The sequence below is a fragment of the Anguilla rostrata genome, chromosome 6 (genome assembly GCF_018555375.3).
Source record: "Anguilla rostrata isolate EN2019 chromosome 6, ASM1855537v3, whole genome shotgun sequence".
NCBI classification, from domain to species: Eukaryota; Metazoa; Chordata; class Actinopteri; order Anguilliformes; family Anguillidae; genus Anguilla; species Anguilla rostrata.
This window is the reverse complement of record NC_057938.1, coordinates 19441772-19463439: the sequence shown is the minus strand read 5'-3', so window position 1 is coordinate 19463439 and position 21668 is coordinate 19441772. Positions and strand designations below refer to the sequence as shown.

The following is a 21668-nucleotide window of genomic DNA, read 5'->3' as shown; positions in this document are numbered from 1 at the left end:
CAGTAATGGCTCGTGTGGAGAAACACATTTATGGGGAAAATGTCTGAGTGCTCATAGTTTTGTATGGGTGCACACATTTACAAGCAATAAGCATGCGTGAATAAATCAGTCTATTATAGTCAACTGCACCCTTTCTAGCATGACTTTTAAAATCCATATGCACAACAGCTAAGAACTGACCACCTCACATTCAATGCTGCTCTGGGTCTCAGGTCTTCCTGCTATTCATAAACATCTCCTCCTTTCCCTGCTTTCTCCAATCCATTTTAGGAACGTTCCATTTGGTCCCCTCAGTCAGACAACTAAAAGTTGTACTGGGCCACTTCTCTGGAGAGAAGGGAACTGTTAGACTTAAGTGTTATTACAGTTTTCGGATGATACGCTAAACTATACTTTTTATATTCACAAATGTATTCATTGCTGGTGGAATGACCTTCCCATGGTGGTCAGAACAGAAGAGAATCTGATTACCTTCAAGTGCAGACTAAAGACTCATCTCTTCAGGCTGCACCTCTCCCCACCCCTCCCTAGCCTCTAGTTTAGCTCAATGTACCTAGTTAGGCTAATGCGATCATGTTAGTTTTGTATTTGACAGGATTGTGTTGTCTGATTCTGATTAGGCAAATGTGATTTCAGTGCTAGTTTTGTACTTGGCAGGATTGTTTGTTTGTTTGCTGAACAGGTTACCCTACAGGGTTGGAGTCCTGATCTGTGGTCACTTCTAGCACTACGATCTTTACTTCACTCTAGTGTTTTTCTGCACCTCTGCACCTTGAACTAATGCACTTGTTGTACGTCGCTCTGGATAAGAGCGTCTGCTAAATGCCTGTAATGTAATGTAATATTCACCTACAGTAAGTCACCTCTTTGTCCATAACAGTGTAGGTCTCTGATGTTGCAACATGCAGTGCATTACTGTGTAGGCACCATAGAAACGGAAAGCTTCCGAACCCTCAAAGCCAATTGGCTGAAAGAACAAAGCCATGGCAGTCCGGTTTTCCCAAACCCTCTCATTTAGCTTTGAGTGACAGGAGAACCGCCTCATTTAAAATGGCCGATGCAGGGCCTCCCTCCTCGCAGTTAAATACATACCCAGTTTGCCTGCGTGTTCTGAAACTCCAGGCCAAAGTAGTCGCTCTCAATGAGATTGAACCTCAGGAAAACCTCGGTCAAGAGAGCCTGACCATCTGCCTTGGACTGAAAAGAAAGAAAGAGAGAATTGTAATTAATTTTTTTAACGTGCGGTTAGCTCCTCTGAGCCCGACGCTAGCTTTGCCTCCGGCCCGTGACGCAATGGAAAAGGTCTAGCCGAGTGAAACGCTGCCTGCTAAATGTGAACTCGTTCAAAACCGAGGTTAATGAGTGTCGGACGGTCCGGGGTGAACGATTCTGCCCCCCGAGGGAGAGACCAACGGCGTCGCGGCGGGTGACCGACCGCGCGAAGCCTCGTAAAACCGGCAGCGAGAAACTTCACACCCCTTGGGCCTCCCCTTGAGGGCGGCGTCCGCGGTCGGAGAGAGGTCGTTTAGCCCGGCCGCGTTTCTGTAAACGCGCGGCTGGCGCGAGGCGGCGGAGCGCTAGCTCGTGTACAGAACGGTGGAGCAGTCGCGGCGGAAAGATCCGGGCCGGTTTAGCGTCGGGCCGCTAGCAGGGTTGACGTCTACCGAACTGAAGGCTAATTACTGTTTACGGAGAGCACGCTGCAGTTGCGGTTTGGAGTCCCAGACTGTGACTTTTTATAAGAAAATTACAGTGGGAGAAATTTGGACGCACTGTCAAACCCGCCTTCAAAGGAAAAATGCAAGGAACAGGCTGGTTTGTGTTGGCAGAATGAGTCGGTGCCTCTTCGCACAGGGGTTAGCGAGGAAAATCATTGATCTCACACACACACACACACACACACACACACAAAACATGCAGAGATGCATGCATTCAGGCAGAGGAGCACACACACACACACACAGTCACAAAACATGCAGAGATATGTGCATTCAGGCACAAATTCTCTCTCTCTTTCACACACACACACACACACACAGGCACACACAAAAACATTTTTTTTAAAAACAAGCAGATACGTGCATTCAGGCACACGAGCACACGCACACACAGGACTGATGAAACACTTGCAGACCAGCAGATTAACAGAGCCCTGATAAAATAATCCTTTGTCAGAAAAAGCGAAGCAAAAACAATCGTACAATGCTTCCGGAAAATAATCCACACAAACACATGGAAGCAGCCAACTTAACTGGGAATAATTCAGGGAGAAAATTATTTACCAAGCTTCAACCTCATGGCAGAGAAAGAAAAAGGAAGCACAGTTTCTGACAAAAATATTTTATTCCTCTACAGATATGCAGTTTAATCTTGCATGTTACAGAGTTTGACACACAAACGAAAACAGATATCTGGCATGAGTCCAGCAGGCCCGTTGCCACGACACCACTACACCTAACCAAGCGGGCGGTGTTCGAAAACATCTCTTCTTCCTGCCAGGACCGCCATATATTTCACATGGCCAATACAAATGGAAAGATTTCTGAAAACATATCTACCGCTAATTCAAAATGCATTTCCTGGCAAGGAACGCATCCACATTTGTAACCGATACCACAAACAAAAGTACCCACTTCCAAAGGAGAATTCCAGGCATATGAATCAGGTGAATGAGAAAAAAAGGTTAAAATGATGGATGACTGTGAAACTGGAGGTAGGCCTACGTTTCCCCCCCAGAAAAAGTTTTCCTTCATTACGAAAGTGTTTTTCCATGTTCGTGGGCTTTGAACATACAACAGGGTTTTTCCTGCATTGAAATGTCTAAGTGTTTTTTCAAGCAACCTAAAGGAACATTGTGCAAAAAATAAAAATAAAACCAGCAAAACAATTAGAAATTGACTTACTAGTGCACTTACTAGTACAATTTAGTCGTGAAGGCTACAGCATTACGTTTTTTATTTTATGTTTTGACTGCTTTCAGGTTTACCTGCAACACGACATGGTAAATTAACTACAGTCAAATCCTCGTAACTGCATAAAAGAGCAAGAGAGAGTGGCGACGACAGCACATGCCATTCAAGTGGTCGCCTCCTCTGTGGTTTTCAACAGAAACCGGCTACCTTTGTAAATTTTGGCAGTTTGAGTCTTTATAGAGCAATTGTCAGTTCATGTAGACTTTTAACATTTACTTATAGGTCATTATGCATTGTAATAGGACATAATTACATGAAAATATCCCAAATATGCTCTAATGGTTTATGTAATGAAAATATGCAATCTCTTCACAATGGAATGAATGGGAAATGGTTTGGGATTTGGAAATTCTATGCAAATACCAGAACTACACACTAATCGGTTAAATCCTGTAGAATGACCCCATTACAATAAGTGATTCCTACAGTGTAGGCTATATATCCCCCCCCCCCCAATTCTGGCACTTACAATATGTAACCCTATTTTCAATTTTTGACATGTTTATTTTTTCTAGTCCATCTCAAGGCATTGTGGTAGTCTCTTGAAGACCAGAACTTTAAATTCTAAATGTAGCTAAATAGAGGAAAACAACACGTCAATTTGACAACGGAATTAAAGCCAGACCTACCAGTCACCGTCACACAAAGTCACCACCTAAGCCCTATTTTGAGCCATGAGAAAGCATGTAGCCTATAATGACCATGGACACAGATCAAACCCCATTAAACTCGATGTGTTATGAATCAATGGTACACAATTCTAATGTCCACAACCGGGCCCCACTCATCTTCACCACATAAAAATGGCTGGACCAGGATCCGTAGTCTACCCATCTAGGGAGAGGAGATTATGGTACAGCCGACGTTTCTCGTGCGGGAAAATCTGAAAATCCCATTTACGAGCGCAGAGACCAGAAGACCGACGCAGAAAAGCAGCGCACGCTCGAGACCGAACCAAACTCCGCGGCTTCCTAGCGGAAGCGAACGCCAGCGCAGCGCCATGCCGCGACGAGCCAAAACTCCAAAACCCTTTCGGTCGCGCGGCCGAACAGTTAGTTAGCTTATACCAAACCGCATTGGTTTATTTCAGCGCTCTCGTTTCGCAGGGAGGGCCCGGTTAATTTACGACGGCGCGTCTGCGGAAACGATTCCGCATTCGTTTACGCGCACCTCTCTCAGCCTGGAGCGTGGAAAAAAAAAGGGGGGGGCGGGGAAGGGGGAGGGGGGGCGGTGAAGGATGCAGACGCAATCTACCGCCGGCCAAAGTTTCTCTGCTGTGACTCGAGCGGTTTTACAGCCGCTCGAGTCGGTCATGCGGAAGTTTCAGTTTAAGATTTACCTGCCCCTTCAGGATAAATCCTTAACGCCCTGGAATAACAGTTTTCGCGGACAAAACGAACGCCGCGGGGCGTTCCGTCGGGGGGTGAGGGAGGCGTGCGACGCGCTCAAGGACAAAAGGCGGCGCAACAGCCTCGGTGGAATCGCGCTGAATCGACAACGTTAACGCCACTTGGACCGCGTCTCTGGAAAACAGCCTCGGGCTGTGCCGTGTTGAGGCTTGCGCTGAGCACGGCGCACGGTGCCACGTCCCACACGGGGCTTGCTAATGAGACAACGCGGACGTGTCCACACACACGCACAGCAGGGCACGTAACATTTCAAGCTGGCTGCCTCGCAGATTTTATGGTCTACCTTGGAGAAATTCCAAAAATATGGGCGAACGGGGAACCGTAGAAGAATTTATTCACGTTTTATCAATGAGTGCATTTTTGTCTAACATGATGATTTTTTCCACCCGACACAGTGGCACGATAGATCTTGGCAGTGGTAGACTGCAAAGGTAAGAGTAGAATATTACAAGAAGTTGGACAGTTTCTTCACAGTAACAGATATCACTAAGTACCACTAAGACTGGAGGGTGGAAAATTGCTGGACCACATGCATTAAATCTACCGAAACTACAAAAAGATGATTAGGCAGTTCTACAAAGTGTGAAATGTTAACCTTTTTTAGGTGAATTCGATACAACACAGATACAATATCTAACTCCCTTAGTCTGTTACAGGTCTAATTTGATCAGTGGAGCTCCAAACCTTATGGGTCAGTATGGGAAGGTGGCGGCCAAGGCTGAACAATGGACAACAGACCAGATGAGCACTGACCCACGCCAACTTACCGCCTTAGCCTGTTTTTGAGCCAGGAAAAACCCTGCACACATGCACACATTTCTCCATAATACAACTGGATATTACAAAAAATGTGCCAAGAATTCCTGCACTCCACAGAATCTGCAATACCGAAGTCTGTGAAACGGTAAAAGTAACTGCATTGACAATGGCAGAAAAACTCAGATATACGACACACGACGCTCGCGAATGCAAACGCTTTACAGAGGCCTCAAAAAAAAAAAACTAAAGCTGTAACATGCAATAATCAAGTTATTTTATTTCTGTATTAAAATGAGACCACTTAGGCTACTTGCCACAGGGATCATCTGTAAGTACATGCACACAAACTGATGATCGCAAATGAGAGGACCATAATGGGGTTATGAAGTCTTATAATCCCGATGGCAAACGTTGTGCAAACAAAAGTAAAAGATCATAACATGAAGCCACATTTGATAACACAATACTGGTATAAACTTAAATGGTGCATTACTACACTTCACTGAAGGAAGGCATCAATGGGCCCAATAATACAAAAAAAAAAACAAACAACAATAAAAATAATTTGGAAGAACCCCACAGGGAGTCACTGAAATTGACCCAGTGGCTTTCACGTCGGTCGTGCTTGAGAACCGTGCGGGACTCAGACTGATGTGTTGTCGTTTGGGCGCAGTCTGCGAGCTCGGCGAGTTGCTTCGCAGACGAAACAAAGGCTTCCTCTGAAGACTGCCGTGCTGGGCCCTGTTCCCTGCCAGCAGACAGCCCTGACAGGGCCTGTCTCCGCTCCTGCACACGAGGAAGCCCCGGCTCAGGGGCGGGGACCGCCAATGCCGGCGGACGTTTAAAGGCGAAGAGGGAGAAACGACAGGGTAAGCAGAGCGGCGTGTGGGTATCCCGGTCGGGAATCAGATACCTTACAGGTTTTCGTGGTTCGATACATTTTCCGATGAGGTTGGTTAAAGAAACGCGCGGATTCCCCGGAAAGCTGTAGCGGATAACAGCGAGGGCTAATCTGGTTCAGGGGCTGGGGTTTACCCACCCCAATCTGCTGTCAGTTCGGCATCGACATAAGGTTGAACACCAGGATTTGGCCAATATCCGGTAATACACCGGACCGTGGTGCATTAATTTTTTTAAAAAACAGACAAAAAAAAAAACTGTGCCATTTCAATAACGTCCTAACTTTTAGTGCACAGTTTTTGGAGCGCATGCATCAACAAACATTCCTTTAAACAGCCTCTCTTCACAAAGCACTGCTACCATTTTGCGAAAATAACATCAATACATAGAGAAAGTGACATTGTGGAATAAAATTACAATGAATATGTTACAAGTCATCTTACTGGCTAGCATTAGACAAGTTTAGTCTAGATTCACTTTAGTAAAGAAATAAGGTGGTAGCCTAAGATTTTGGTGCTAAAAAGAAGCGTTGGAGTTTGTCGGTTTAACAAGACATTATGAAGCCCAAAGATTTAAAATTACAGCCAATCTGCTGACTGGTGATGTCAAGGGCTATGCTTTGAATCACTGCGTAAACTTCACCATCCTTAAGTTCACTGTCCCGCTCAGTTTGCACAACAGGAAAATGAACATTTAGAGCAAGTTTGAGAGTTTTGTCGTTTGTTCCAACGACACTTGGAACAAACTTGGTGACCAGTGCATTGGACCGCTGGCACCCCGCTGATATAGGGAGTTTCTACAGAAACAGTGCTACGCGGCAAATGCAATATGTAATTTGCACCAATAAAACAGTCAAATATGTTAAGATGGCAGCTAAAAATATGACAGCTAGCTATATGAATGGATTTTGGTCAGGAAAATGGATGTAGCCAAACAGAAGCAAACCAATAGCTACAGTATATAACAGGAAATGGAATATGTGTTCTTTCTCGGGGGCAATCTGTGCCAGGAGATGTGCAGAGAGCCAAGTTCCATGAAGAGGAACAGAATGAGAAGCGACATGTTGCCGATCAGTCGCACCATAAGACTGTTGCACACAAATTAGATTAACATGTCAATGCCCGCATTGTCTAAAACCTGTTTCACCACAGCAGGAGCAAAACTTATTTTGAATTTATGAATGCTGAAATTACAAACATTGTAATATGCTCACATTTTTCAGTTGTTACTATAAAAATGGTAGAAAGAGATGACACAGACAGACAGAGACAACAACAGAGAGAAAGGGAGGGAGCCACACACACACACACACACACACACACACACGCACAAACGTGTGCACACACACACGGACACAAGATCATATACTGGTGCCACATCAGAATTAGTATCCATAAGAAGGATGTTTGCCGCCACAAGACCTCAACTAAATACAAAATGGGGAAACCCTCACAGTAACTGCATTGATTGCATTTCCTGATTACTCCAGCTCCTAGTTTCACGCTGCGCTGGAGACGCCGCGTCTGATAAAGATGCGATTTAAGAGCGGGGGAGGGGTGAAAATGCCCGCTGCCGAAATCCGTCTGGCAGGCCATGAGTGGGAACTGGCCCAGCGAGCTGCAGCCCGATTACACTGTCCAATACTGACTCTAAGATCCCTGTCATTTGACATTCATATATTCATACATTCATACAATTCTTACACATGCATCCAGGCCACATATGTGGTGTGGTTCAGAAGCACTCTTGCACAGTCACGGGCCTCATGTGCTGGCCCAATTCGTCTTAACGCTGTGAATAATTACCGCCACGCACAAACAAACAGACCATTGTCAAAAAAGCAATTATCACAGATGCCACAAATTCATCTGCGCAGATCAAGTTATTTAAGATTCTAATTTATTCCACCGTCTTAAGCTGCTTCTGCATTCTCCGCTCACAAGTCTTTAAGATGGCGTGCTTCTCTTTATCCAAGGCAAGCCTTGGAAAAAAAAGCTCTACTGTAAAACTACACAGGGCTGAATTCCCAGTGCGACGGAGTTCTAAATAGATTTAAAGCGCACAATTATGACTAATTCTTGGATGTTCAGACCACACGAGAACATACAATTATATACAGCAGACTCAAAACGCGCACCAAAATAACACATCTTTTTGCTTACTTAGCATTTAAAGCAGCAGCCTGCGGAGAATCCTGGCAAACTGAGGTAGCTCACAACTATGGGCCTTACTGATTTCTCATTACACTCGGAGCCAAATTCACAACGAGTTGGCCAACACACCACAATGCTTATCGCCCCCATTAGATGCTATTTTCGGAAAGCAGGGCTTTTTCAAGGATGGAAACTCTATAAAGTCAAGTACAACTGCAATAAAGAAACAGAAAGGAAACGATTTTACAAGCTTGACAAATATGTTCCTCATATTAATTCTCTAGGTGCTGAAGCTCAAGTACAGATCCAGAAGTTCAGAAAACTGGCCAGCACGCACTCGGAATCTTCCAGGCTGACTGACTTCATGCTTTTCAAACAGAAGTCTCAACAAAAACCTTAAATATGTTCCGGCACTTTGCGCACACAGATTCTCGTGCGGGAACTTCAGAGCGCTGGCCAGTCTTCTGAAGTTTTAAAATACGATAAAAAAAGCACCTGATAAAACCACGTGGCCCTCTACCAAACAAATACTGGAATGATATCAACAAATCACCAGCAAGCCTGACCACTGAGCAATTCAGGTCAACTGCCCACTGCTTGAGAGAACAGATTTAAAAAGTATGTTATGTTCAGACGCAAGGTCTCTCTCCACAGGGGGTTGGGAGTTTAAGGGGGCAACTCTTTAAAATTCCTTGGCAAAACTTCCTGTGGCCTTTTGCAGCAAACAGCCCTGCTTCCCCCGGACCCCTCCCTCAAACTGCACTCCCCAACACAACAGAGCTTTTAACACCACAGCCCTGGTCTCCGAACCCCCCAATAGCTGTCAATCATCCGTTTATGTGCAGCTTTGGAAAAGCTCCTGCCTCAGGCCTGGCCCCCGGGCCCCTCCCCTCTTTCTCACAGAACCTCAACCCCACCCCCCATCCCCTCCTCTACCCGCCTTCACAAATCAGGGAGCGAGGGCTGGCTGGGGCTTGCTTGTTCTAGATCAAAGGGGCCTGTGTTCTCAAGGCTGTTCCTTCCACCCAGACACCACAAGGCTAGGATTCCCCCCCCACCTCCGCGGGGTAGGCCTGTCACCGGCAGGCATGCGCTGCGAGCAGGGCTTTTCCGCCACCCATTACCCCATGCACTGTTCATTTTGGGAAGGGGCTCCATCTGGGTGCAACGCTCCCTCACATCAGTGTCCAGCGACTGTCCGTCACTCCTGGGTCGCCCTCCACTGCGCTTTCAGACACAAGGTCGTAATTACAGCCGTGGAACTGAAGCCCAAGAAGCGCGTCACGCAGAAGGAGACACTGCAAAGACGCAGAACGCTTAGACCTAAGGAACGCCCTCGAAACGACCTGACAGGGGAACACAGGGCAAAGCAGCAATGAGGTCCACTGCGCTCGCTCACTCGAAGCTCCAAAGCAAACTGGACTGAAAGATGAACCATGAAAGGAGAATAAATTATTGTATTACCACACATTTGCGAAATATCAAGTCAAGTCAAGTAGAACTTTATTTAGTAGAACTAAATATGTAGCACAAACGAATCAAAGGCAGCGGGGCATCCACAGCAAAAGAAGAGTCATGGGGTTGCGGTCACCCCGCTCGGGAAATGAAAACAAAAGCATCTTCATGCAAAGCGTCAACAGTTTCGCAAGCAGGGAACTGCAGACCACTCAACGGCAGACAACGGCAAAGCGACGTCTTTGTCTCCCCCGCCTAAATGGTTCGGTTTGCCAAGGCTGAGCTTGGGCTTTCAAAGGAATCCGTCGCCAGAAACATCAATAACCTCAGAGCGGTTCTTGGAAAGCGGCGACAAGTGGTGATTTCTTAGCACCGTTTTCCAGACAAAAACATGAATTACGCTTCCCCGGTCGCAAAACAATGCGGCGACACCGTGACGTTAATCTGAGGCAGAGCTGGAGGCTCATGGGACTGTGTATCCACCTCTTTCAATCTCTCAGCTATGTGTGAAAGGGGGGCAGACTTTTCACAAGTCTAGGAGGAAAAAGTAAAAAAAAAAAAGCTGGAATCTCTACCGTTGACTGCAGCACATCTCATTCTCGATTAGGCCTAATGCTCAAACCAGAAGACCCGGTTTGAAAATTACAAGCAGACAGCTGAAAAATACTTAAGAATAACTACTACTATTGGGGGAAAGAAAGAAATCTTGTAAATAACTTAATGAAAGTTGCTGGAAAAGCATTCAGCGGCGGGGCCTGGCATTTAGTGCACGGCAACCTCCCCGAGTCCACAGTAGCCGAGCCCAGAGACCATGTTCTCCGTTACAGCTCCTCGCGGTGAATTACTGCTGACAGAGGCCACGGAACTGGCCAATCTGTCTCCGTGGGAGCCGCGTTGGACGCCGTCCTGGACTTGGCACGGCCGGGGCCAGCTTGATTAAGGGATTCGCATCCTCTCCTTTGTTGGGAGGCGGGAGGATCGTGCACAGCCTCAGTGGCTGGAGTTTATTCAAGGCTGGCCAAGGTCCATCCCCCCCCCCAAAAAAAAACAAAAAAAAAAAAAAAACTAGATGGCCTTCCAACCTCTCCTGCTGACAGTGCAGGCCTTCGAGCCATTTGGGTCATGGCATTTCTCTGCCTTTTTTTTCCCTAAAAAGGAAACGATTCACGCGCGTCTTTTCAACGTTTTTACATTCTTGGGAGGTTTAAAGACTAGCGGGCCCTTCGTCCACGACACCACCTTTCTCTTCTGCAGGTATTCGAAATATGGGCCCGGCCTCTCGCTCAAACTTTTACGCATTAAAGACGGGGATCTCGCTTCAAACGACGAGATTAAGTTCACGTTGGCAAAGAAAAGATTACGGCTCCACTGGCGAGAATAGCAATATCCGCGACCGTGTTGCCCTCGATACGTTTGCCCGGCAGCTGTTGAGGGGAAGGGACGTCATTATAGCAACAGCTGCAGGAGGAGGATTTAGGTCGTAACACAGTTTCTTTGGCGTTTTTGCGGCGTTTTCTGAAAACCTGGCGTGAAATGAATGATGAAAGGCAGACCGTACTGGGGCCACACAAGGGTGTGAACGCAAAGGCCTTTAAATAAATGATAACTCAGCAATCGTCTGTGCTTGAAAACAGGGCCCAGACGGCATTCGATGTTCTCGCCTTTTGACGGGTGGATATCCTGCCTGTAAAAGCAGTTTCCTTATTGCTTCCTGTTGGCTTGTTCAGGAGGTCCAATGGAAAGTTACACCACTGGGATGTCTGTCCACAGCAACGAGGGCTGAATGTAATTTAAGGACATCTCCCTAATGAAGGGGAAATTTCTATTTCAATAGCCCAATCTCATCCATTTTCATCAATTTTAAATGATAGGCTATATAAAACAAAAGGAAACATTTATATAGCACGAACAAGACATCCTGGCCTGGTTTTTCCGCTTTTCAGTGATAGCAATGTTGTAGGCCTATGTGTTGTTATATCATTTACAGTATCTTAGGTTGCTTAGACAAAATCAGGTGAAAGGAATCAATCTCGGAAACTAAGGAATTGGTTATGGTTGTGTATTACAATTACATTGTCACATAGCAATAGGAAGAGCACATATCCAAACGGCAAAAAAAAACAACGGGAAATCTGACTGAGATTGGGGGGGGGGGGGGCTGGAAAATGATTCCTTGACCTCAGGAAAAGGGAGTGAGAAACATTCCCTTTGTAGAGCACAAACCCAACTGTGGAACAAATGAAGCCCATTTGAAATGGCTATATACAGTATTTAAACATTATACTCATCTGGTCACAAGCAGTTTTCTTATTGTCTATGGTTATACAGGCCATAAGGGAAACTGAAAACATGTAGTGTAAGAAGGTGGACAAAGGTAGTCTGTCAAAATGAAACACTGCATGGTAATACACAAACTTTGATGGATCACTACTGAACTGCTATTTAGAGTGCGACCCACATGCATCTGCATCAATAAGAACTGTATTATGATAAATGTTACATTATAGAAGTGGAGTGCTTTCAAATTAATGCTATAAGCAATAACATTCAACTTTTATAGTATATATGCCGTCCTACCTCGCATTTATCACTATCACAATTGCAGTAAAACAGATGACTGCTTACTATTCTAGTACCCATTTGCCCACAATTAAAGTACCCATTGCTCATGTGCAACATTTAATAAGTGACTTTGCATTAAAGGAGTTATAATGCATTTCAGCCTTTTCAGGTAACCACTTTGATTTCAGGATGAATTATATTCTTGTTCCCTTTTACATACTGCAGAGAATGCCTTTTACATTTCAAACAAGATGGCACTTCAAGTCACAGGTCAGTTTGTAAGGACACCCTTTAGTTGACACATTAAGCCCTGGATTGAATGAAAGTACAGACCTATGTGTTGTGCCTTTGAAGGATTTGTCCTACATTCATAAAAACCCTTTGCACAGCTGTATATATATTTTTTTTTTTACACAAAAAAAGCTTGCCCCTGGTTCAGCATAGCTCACCACAGCTTTCAGGGTCCACAACTAACTAGGAGGAAGAGAGAGAAATTGGAAAGCATCCAAAAAGAATACATTAATTATCAGGGTTTGTTATATAAACATCACACAATATGCATTTAAAACTGCAGTGTAAAATAAACTTAGGCTTTTAGGAGGCCATTTAACAGATGCTTGAATTGGCCAACCACACATTTCTGAGGGTCAACAAACACTGGGTACCACACAGGCAGATTGCAAACACCATCAAGCTACGTCAGGTCAAGTCCACTGAGTTCCTTCCAGCACCTTACCCTGGATCACAGCAACAAAAAAAAGAGAACAGAAGAGATTACCCCGCCAGACACCGTTTATTTTCATATAAATAGCGTGTGATACACTATCCAATAAAAGAACAAAATGTTTAATGTCCGCTTGCCAAATATCTGCCGCACTAATCACAAGCAGTCTTTAATGGGCCAGGAATTAAGACTCCCCCCGTCGTGACCCGGTCAGGGGAGAGCAGCTGAGCTTAGTTTGCTGAAGAAAATTCTCAGGGCTGGACACCCCTCAGAAAAGGGGATTCGGCACACTCTCAGACAGGGCACGAGGAGTTTCGCATTCCTCTCGTATTAAATCATGACGTTCGCTGCCGGTCGTCAGTTGTTTACTTATGACAAACCGGGAACTACGCAAAGTAGGTGATTCGATATTTTCTGCAGAACCGTCTGAAAAGCATCCCGAAATCGACTCGGAAAAGCTGAGGTAGACTGCGTCAAAAAATAATGGACGCTTTGGCATCATACACTCGACAGCCAAAACACTAGCAATTCTCTTCTTCATCCAAAAATGAATTCAAATACTACTCAGGGGGAAACCTGGTAATCACATTCCTCCTGGTGTGGCCCTTTTTTTTTTTTTTTTTTAACTCTGAGGAAGACATTGTATACGTTGAAACATCAGTCCCACACTGTTAATTAAAACAGTGTCTTTTGCTCTGAGCAACGTGTGCTCCAGTGTTCCTTATTTTGGGCCAGTCCCCATGAAGTGTCCAGGTAAGGAGTTTTTTTTTTTACCCCAGTTGGGCTGACCAGCCTGGCTGTTGAGCACCTATCCAGTCCTCTTATTTAGCTGGCTTAGAAGCGCGTTGGGCACCTTCTTTAATGGAAGACCCTCCCTCAGATCCCATGCGCTCAGCAGATCAACCCATACAAACCTGAGCGCCTCCAAAGCCAACCCGTGCGCCAGACCGCTGAACACAGTCAGCTACTAAATCTGCCCCTCTTACAGGGAAGCAGTTAGCGGGGGCGGACGTCCCGTGACCGCGAGCCCAGAGCGCAAATGTATTTCGGTCGCTCTGCGCCTCTGAAGTGGCATCGGTTTAGCCGAGGGGTTAATTTAACCGGGCCGGGGCGGCGAGGAGGTCGGGGCTCGACGAGCGGGAGAGCGAGGGCTGCGCGGGCGCGGGATCCGTCAGCCCGCCAACGACAGGCCCCCCGAGGCCCGAGGAGCCGCCGGCCCCGCCCACCGCAGCAACAGACCGCCGAGGCGGCCAGGCCCGTCCGGCTGCCAGCTCGGCCCGCGTCGGCCGCGCGCTGCGTAAACAACCCGCGGGGCTATAAAAAGCTCCTTCCCCTGACATTTGATCGAAGGGCAGCGCCAGAGAGCAGGAATCGATGTCGTCTGCCTGGCTGGCCCGCGGCGGTCGGCAGCGACGAGAGAGGGGGGCAGGGATCAAACGAGAATTTGAAAAAGGGGAATAAACAAACACACAAACATCTCTCAATGAACTACAGCTGGTTTCAGCGGAAACTAAATAACCCCAATGCACAAATCCCTCATATCCCATGTTAAAAACTGCATTTCATGCATGAAGTTCCAGAAAGTTCGGAGGGGTGGCTGGCTAATGTGAAGATACCAGAATAAAAGCTGCAGTTACACAATAAACTTTGTACTCAAACACATGGACTGGGGATCATTCGAAGAAGATAAATAATAGGCTAATAAATAATTGCTCAGTGGAATTAGACGCCCACTCAATTTCCTATTTTGCCTTTTCATGGAATATGTACAAAAACAAATGAACGCATTCCACAAATTCACTGCACTTTAAAGCATGATTTAAGAAAGAAGAAAAACAAACTTAAATTGATTGCAACACATTCTATTCCGGGAACAACAAATGCATGCATAAATACCCTGAACAGGCAAGTATTTCTACAGGAATGTGTACATTTTTCCGCAAGGAAGAGGAGCCCGTTTACTTGAGAAAAGAGGGCCCTGTAGGGCAAGTTAACAAGAACGCCTCAACAAGAAAGCCAGAAGGACTCCTATGAGACGGAGCAGAGTGTATTTTACTCCAAATGCTAAGTAAACCTCTACCGTTGGAAAAACGCGGCTCCTTGAATTCGGTCAACCTTACTATGTCGTAGGAAACATTTGCATATACACTGAAAGTTACACCCTTTCATTAACAAAGTACACGGTCCGTGTTCCGCCTCTTCTGCTGTGTCTACATTCGGGTGACTCACGTTCCCACAGCCGTCATTCCCTCTACCTGTGCGCAAGGACCTGTCTGGGCGTCCGTGCGAAAAACAGATGTGGCCCAACTGATGTAAGCGAGCATGTGGATATTCAGACGGCTCCGTCTCTCTCTCTCTCTCTCTCTCTCTCTTTCAGGCATGCCGGGGCGTTTTCGGCCTCTGGGTTTGTTTTCCCCCCGCTTGTCAATCAGCATGAAACCGAGCAAGCTGGATCCCAACTGCTGCATTTGCTGGGAACGTGTAAAAGAACAATAAACGCCGACTTCAAAGCAGGCGGGGAGGGGGCTCCGTGCTTCCTAAACCAGATGACACAACCACAGGGTAGGTGGGCCATCTGCTCAAGGCAAACAACGGCCCCAGACCTGCTGCTCCAACTGAGGGGTGGCTGAGGATATAGGAAGAGTTTTGCCAAGCTGGGACGTGAAGCCCACCCCCACCCCATCTTAAACAATTTATAAGAGTTCCTTTTTCTGCACTGTATCAGGTGTTCAGCAGCCTCAAACTGAATAAACATTAAAGAAAATGAATTCAAGAGCCATCCGATTTGCTTGAACTGAAAAAGTGCACCATGATTAGACTGAAGTGGACAACAAATGTGCCAGACTATAAAAGCACTTAATGGCACTGTGTAACCAAACTGCCTGAAAACCACCCTTGCTCAAGACGACTGGCATCCAAAACAGTACACCACCTAGTCTTCATTAAAATATTCCAAGTGCTCCTGAGAACTACTTAACCCCAGGAAGGAAACCTGACAGAATCCAGCCAACAACCTGATGGACCCAAGAAGACATACGTGTTCATGCACTTTGAATTTGGCTCCAAACTATCAGAGGCGATAGACAGAAACCTTGATGCCTACGGATCTGTCCAACAGCCATCAAATTCAGCCCTGAAATGCCTCGAATGAGAGATGAAGTCACGTGCACACTTTCAGGGTTTTTTTTCTTTTTATTTTTTTAACTCAGGCAATGATGCAGCCAGCTGACGTGTCAAGGCCACTAAAAGCCGAAGCCCCCTGGCTCCCGGTGTCCTGCCAGCCTGACCGCCTGCCTCAGTAAGTAGTCTTCAAGGAGGATTTGAGCATCAAAGCCAGATCGACATGGCAGCTGTCCCTTCATAAACACGCAAACCCAGCCCACCGGAGACTTAGCGCAACAGGAGCTGCTCCCTCAGGGCATAGCAGACATTTGCAATCATACTTAAAGGTTAGTATTACTTTAACATTAAAAACAAAAAAAGAAAGGTTAGTCTTTTTAAAAAGGTACAATTCAGCTGGCTGTTCTAGTGAAGTGTACCACACAGGTTTCAAAACCCCTCAATTGTACATTTAGTCCAGGGACAATGAAAGAGAGCCATATCAGTTTCTTTATATCATCCCAACATTACTCTTATGCAATTAACCAACTCATTTACATTATTTGACGCTTCATCTGTATTTCATCATAAGCTTAGGACAGACAGCTGAAGACTACTGTTGTGCTCCTACGCAAAATGTTTGATTGGAGCACCCCAACCCTGATTTAGGCGCCCACTGGAATGCAGACAGCGCGGGGACACGCATTTGCTCACCTCCAAGTCGTATACGTCCTGAGAGTCATCCAGCCCTTGCACTCGGACCTGCAGGCCCTTGTCCTGACCTTTGACCCCGGTGGCGTTGGGGCTCAGGCCCGGCTCCAGTGTGCTGATCCCGGCGTTGAACTGGGCGCCCAGGCGGGTCCCAGGGGTCTGCAGGACCCGGTAGGAGCCCTCAATCTCGCCCATTGCTCACCCACGGCCCGCCCTCACCCTGTGGACCCACACAGACGGGACAGTTCTCACCAAACAGGGAAGTTGGTAAACATCATGACTTCGCATTTTACAATAACACTGGTGTAACTCAAAAACCTTTCTCCAACAAGAAAGTTCTCACCCTCCTCTACATAATGCAAGCATTCCATAACTCAATAACTAATAAAGTTAAGCCATAATGCTGTCTTGGGAAGCAATTTAGATTTTTTATTCTTTCAAAGATAATGTTCTTGTAGGACACCAACGTTTTCAAAATCTTCAAGGTTGCCTTTACGGTATGAAATCACAAAATTCATATTCAATTAGTTTTTTTTATATAAAGTTGAAAAAAAAGGTATCTCCGTAAATGCACATTTTCCTAGTGATTTCCACACCATCCTGAAGTAGCATGAGAGATCTGGGAAAGACCTCAGATTTCTTGCCATAGTGCAAACAGAAATAATTCGGAAAGTCACTTCTAGCCATGTGAAAAGTAATTACATCACAGGCCACAGGTCAGCAGGTCGAAGGCGTTTCTGATAACAGGCATTGCAAAAATGCTGATATTTACATGTGAAAAAGCAAGATTTTGAGATACCATTATCTTTACATCGGGAAAGTGTGCACTAACTAAATTTGAACTTGTGGATAAAGGTAAGATAACTCCAGGCTACTCTTCGTTCTTCAAATTCCAAGTTTAAATTCAAGGTATACAGACAATGCAAAGATCTGACCATTAAGTGCATCTTGAGACAGATTTAGCCCGACCTCTTGTGTAACCTATACATTGAAATTCTATTTATTTTCCAGAACAGAACTTTTCGCAATTGTCTAATTTGAGAAGAGGACAGGCGATATACCAAACTTTTTCTACCAATGGAATATTCAGATAAATGATATACTTGTTAATCAAGAAAAATACTCATTTTGTGTGTATAGAAATGGCTGTTACGCAGCACTCATTGACGATGCCCTTGGGCATATATGCAGACAGAGGCGTGGAATGCGTTGTCACCAGAAATACCCCCAAGCTACAATTGGTGATAGGTGCTTACAGAAACGTAGCACTGGAATGTGCCTTTCACCAACACTGAATTCAGAGAAAGGCGGATTCAAAGACAAATATGACACCTTTCAAGGTAGTCACAACATTTCAATAAAAACGCTGAGTTTACAGAACACACAGCAGGGACATTGCTTTGACTGCTCCAGTTGTCTGTTACTTGTTTCTATTTAAACTGTTATGTAACCACTAAGACAAACCGAGTCTTCACCTTTATCTTATAAAATAACCTTGAGCCAATAGCAAGTGGCTATTTTCCAGTAGTAATTAAAGTGATTTCTTTGGGAAGATATGTGACAAAGCATGAGGAGGTGGGTCAACTGACAATTTATTGCAAACCCGTGTCCTCGTTTCTAAACTCCTCCATGGACACCTGCACACCAAAACGTAGACAATACCAAGTATCACACTAAAATCCAAATAATACAAAAAAATTACATATGTAAAAAAACCTGAACATCCTAGAAAACCAGTTAAATTACTTGATTTGGCAATTCGGTGGGGAAAAAAACAAACAGTTTTGATAAGACAGACGTTCGTGGCTTCAGCAAACTTCAGACTGCACACAATCGTAATAGGCGTGCAATAATTAGTTTGGCTCCAGTTAAACATTGTTTTCCATCGTATTATACAGGACAATGTTTCTAGAGCCACAAAACCATGTATGAAGAAACACATTATCTACACTTCTGCGAGAGTAGTTGTTAAAATTGTGTCGCCTGGTCGCCATTAAAAAGTTTTGTTTCAAGGATAGCCTTTATGTTTCCATACTTTTTCCATACATAAGTTACCCTGCATTTCAACGGTCTAACTAGAATGTCCCACTATTCTAAAAAAGGTTTGAAATGGAGCTTTAATCCGCTTTAATTACTTCCGCCTCTGCATTTTTGCGGCAAGTGGTTAGCTAGCTGGTGAAGTTTGAAACTAGTCCAACTGCACATCTGAAACAGTGTGTAGCAGCCAGCTCGGTCGAACTGAAGACGTGGAAGTCTCAATTGCTTCGCCTGAAATGGGCATTCATATCAGACCAAAAAACAGTATGTCCAAGTTTCAGAAAGGGTGTATTAAAATCTGAATTGAGCTGAACTGGAGCTTAACAATGCACATAGGCACTGCCGCGACCCAAAATGCCCTATGAAGCAACGTACAGTTGGAACTTGCACGCAACCACACTACCGTGCACCCACTTCAGTGCAATTGAAGTGAGAGTCTCAATAACATTATCAACATGTTTAGATAACCTAACGAATATTTACAAATACAAGCGAGAAAACAGTCTTAAGCCTAATTTTGGATAAAAAGAAAACCTAACTTTCATGCCAACGCTACATTGCCTGGTGTTGATCATTGGAATTTTAAATAACTATATAACGATAGTAAACGCGGTTTAGACAACAATAACAAAAGAACGGTAGTAACTTTGTTCCAATTTGATTCAAATACCTGAAAACAAAGCCTATGTAAGGATCTGCAAAACATGTAGCTAGTTAGCCAGCTACCACCCACTACTCTGAAGCACGTTGAGCACCAAGTGAATGTGCCAGACTGCCACTATTCAACAAGTAGCCTAACATTAGCCAGCTAGCCAGTCGACATGCTGAAATATTTGCACCGCTGATAATATTACACTATTTTCCATAGACAAGATGCACAATAGCTTATCTCTGCAAAAACTTACCGAAACGCTATAATTTGCAGCATTTTCAAAGAAGCGCAACGCAATCACAGCGCCTCGGTCATGCAAACCTCGATTAAGCCTCAGCTGCCGTTATTGTATCTAGTGAGCCCTCAGTAAGTACGCACGACTGCACAAAATGTAAACTGGCAAAAGTTAACGTCAGCTAATCCGTAAAATAATTCAAAGTATGCACTGTTCAGCAAGCGATAATGAAGTAATGTGTAACTAGTTAGCTAAATAATTATCATGCATCAACTTTCCTTTAAAAAAGTTTCCATACCGTTTGGCGCTTGCGTTTAAATATCCAGCAAGATAACTAGCCAGGCAGCAAGCACCACTGTTGCATTTTTACGTGTTACCTTGAGGCTGTTTTCAAACAGTCATCGAAATAGCGACAGAGACAGGCACTGAAAAGTTAAACAAACACGAGCTAAATTGCTCGCTCACTAACGTTAGATGGTGCACAAAAGGTGTTTTATACACTTTTGACTTTCAATATAAACATCTGACTGGTTTGCTAAGTTGGCTGTATTGTAACTGCATTCATTAACTAGTTTACAAATAACATTTCCAAACAATATTGATTAAATAACTAATAAATGATCACTCGTACCTGATTTTCTTGTTTTATTCCTGCAATACCCGAGCGACTCTTTCAGACGACCATCGCAAACATAGCGCTAGCTAGGCTGCAATCTAATTGGGCAAGACCAATTCCCTCTTCAATTACTATTGGTTCACATTACAACACATCCTCACGTGCGATTGGTGAATTGTGTTACCTGCAAGTCACTCTTGATTGGTTGAATGGGGTGTTAAAACGATTGGACAGTCCAAGATTAGTTTTACCTGGTGTTTTGATTTTGAAAAAAGTTTAATATATAAATTATCTGAATAGCATATACACTTTGGCTATTGTCAAAAGAAGTGATGCCTTTTCTCTTTTAAACTGAAATTTAAAGTTGAAGTAATTTACAAACGAATGACAAAGGTGGTCTGCATTTGATATGTGAAACAGCATTAACTTTCCCAGTCATATGATTCTGGTATTAATAAATTGATGTGTTACCATTATATATCAACATACAATAATGGCACTGTAGTCTGTAAACTGGGTCCGGTCACATGCAGATCCTAAGTGATGTGTCCAGGCTCTGATGTGTCCGTCAAGTCCAGCTTCTATCCAACCTTGAGCTGGTAATTTTAACATGGCCGATGGGGGGTAGAACCTTGCTTTCCGAGGTGTAGCTAGAAAGGCCACTCCCTGTTGAGTCTCCGCGTCTCCAGTGTCACAGTCCTGCCCTCCACCCTCCTTTAGAGAGTTCAGCATTTCAGGCTGCAGCAACAAAGAGCCACTGTTCCAGCACACACCCTCACTCCCTACTCCCCAAAATAGCCCAGAGTACATACGGGACGGAAGAACATAAACACAGGGTTTCACCAAAGGGGGAAATTGGGAATTTATGGAATGCAATTGGGAAGCGGAGTAATCGCTGGCCACGCAAGCACATGATTCAGAGTTTGAGACACCATCAGATAACATCAGCAGATGTGTGGGCGATTATGGAACCGGTTCAATGACAGCCTAGTGCCATTGAATGAAAGCTCAGTGGAATCTGAGTTGTGTCAAGGATACTTATACGTTAATTTTTTTTTGTTAATGCTTGATGAGAACGAAAAAAAAAAACGCAACATACTGCATTCAGAATTTGGCTCTATTTAACAAAAGTTGGTAGTTGAACCATAACCATAAATTTTTGTTCAGTACAAGACATTTTTGCTTCCTCCTTTGCAAAAATGTCATTCTCAATAACTTAAATCCCCAAGGAATTTTGATTTAGCATGTAAAATGTGTAGTCTCAGGACTATACATCAAATATGATTGCAGGCATTTTTTGAATACACTCTTGTCCAGAGCATCTTATGCAAGTTACACAACCAGTTATACAGCTGGATATACGGTGAAACAATGCAGGTTAAGT

The 21668-nt window shown here is 44.6% G+C and overlaps 1 protein-coding gene across 3 annotated transcripts in view; it reads right to left on the bottom strand.

The window, feature by feature from the left end:
- The window catches only part of LOC135256764 (FERM, ARHGEF and pleckstrin domain-containing protein 2-like), a 49640-nt gene extending 29233 nt beyond the window's left edge, over positions 1 to 20407 (bottom strand). Inside the window, exons 1-3 of one of the 3 annotated variants that reach the window (XM_064338877.1) lie at positions 20300 to 20407; positions 16748 to 16964; positions 1093 to 1197 (exon numbers count right to left, since the gene is read on the bottom strand). In XM_064338877.1, the coding sequence (XP_064194947.1) occupies positions 1093 to 1197; positions 16748 to 16939 (297 nt within the window). In that variant the 5' untranslated portion in view covers positions 16940 to 16964; positions 20300 to 20407. Of the gene's footprint in view, positions 1 to 1092; positions 1198 to 16747; positions 16965 to 19686; positions 19706 to 19966; positions 20110 to 20299 lie in introns of those variants that run through there. The other 2 variants (XM_064338878.1, XM_064338879.1) reach the window with 2 other exon arrangements.
- Between the last annotated feature and the right edge of the window lie 1261 nt (positions 20408 to 21668).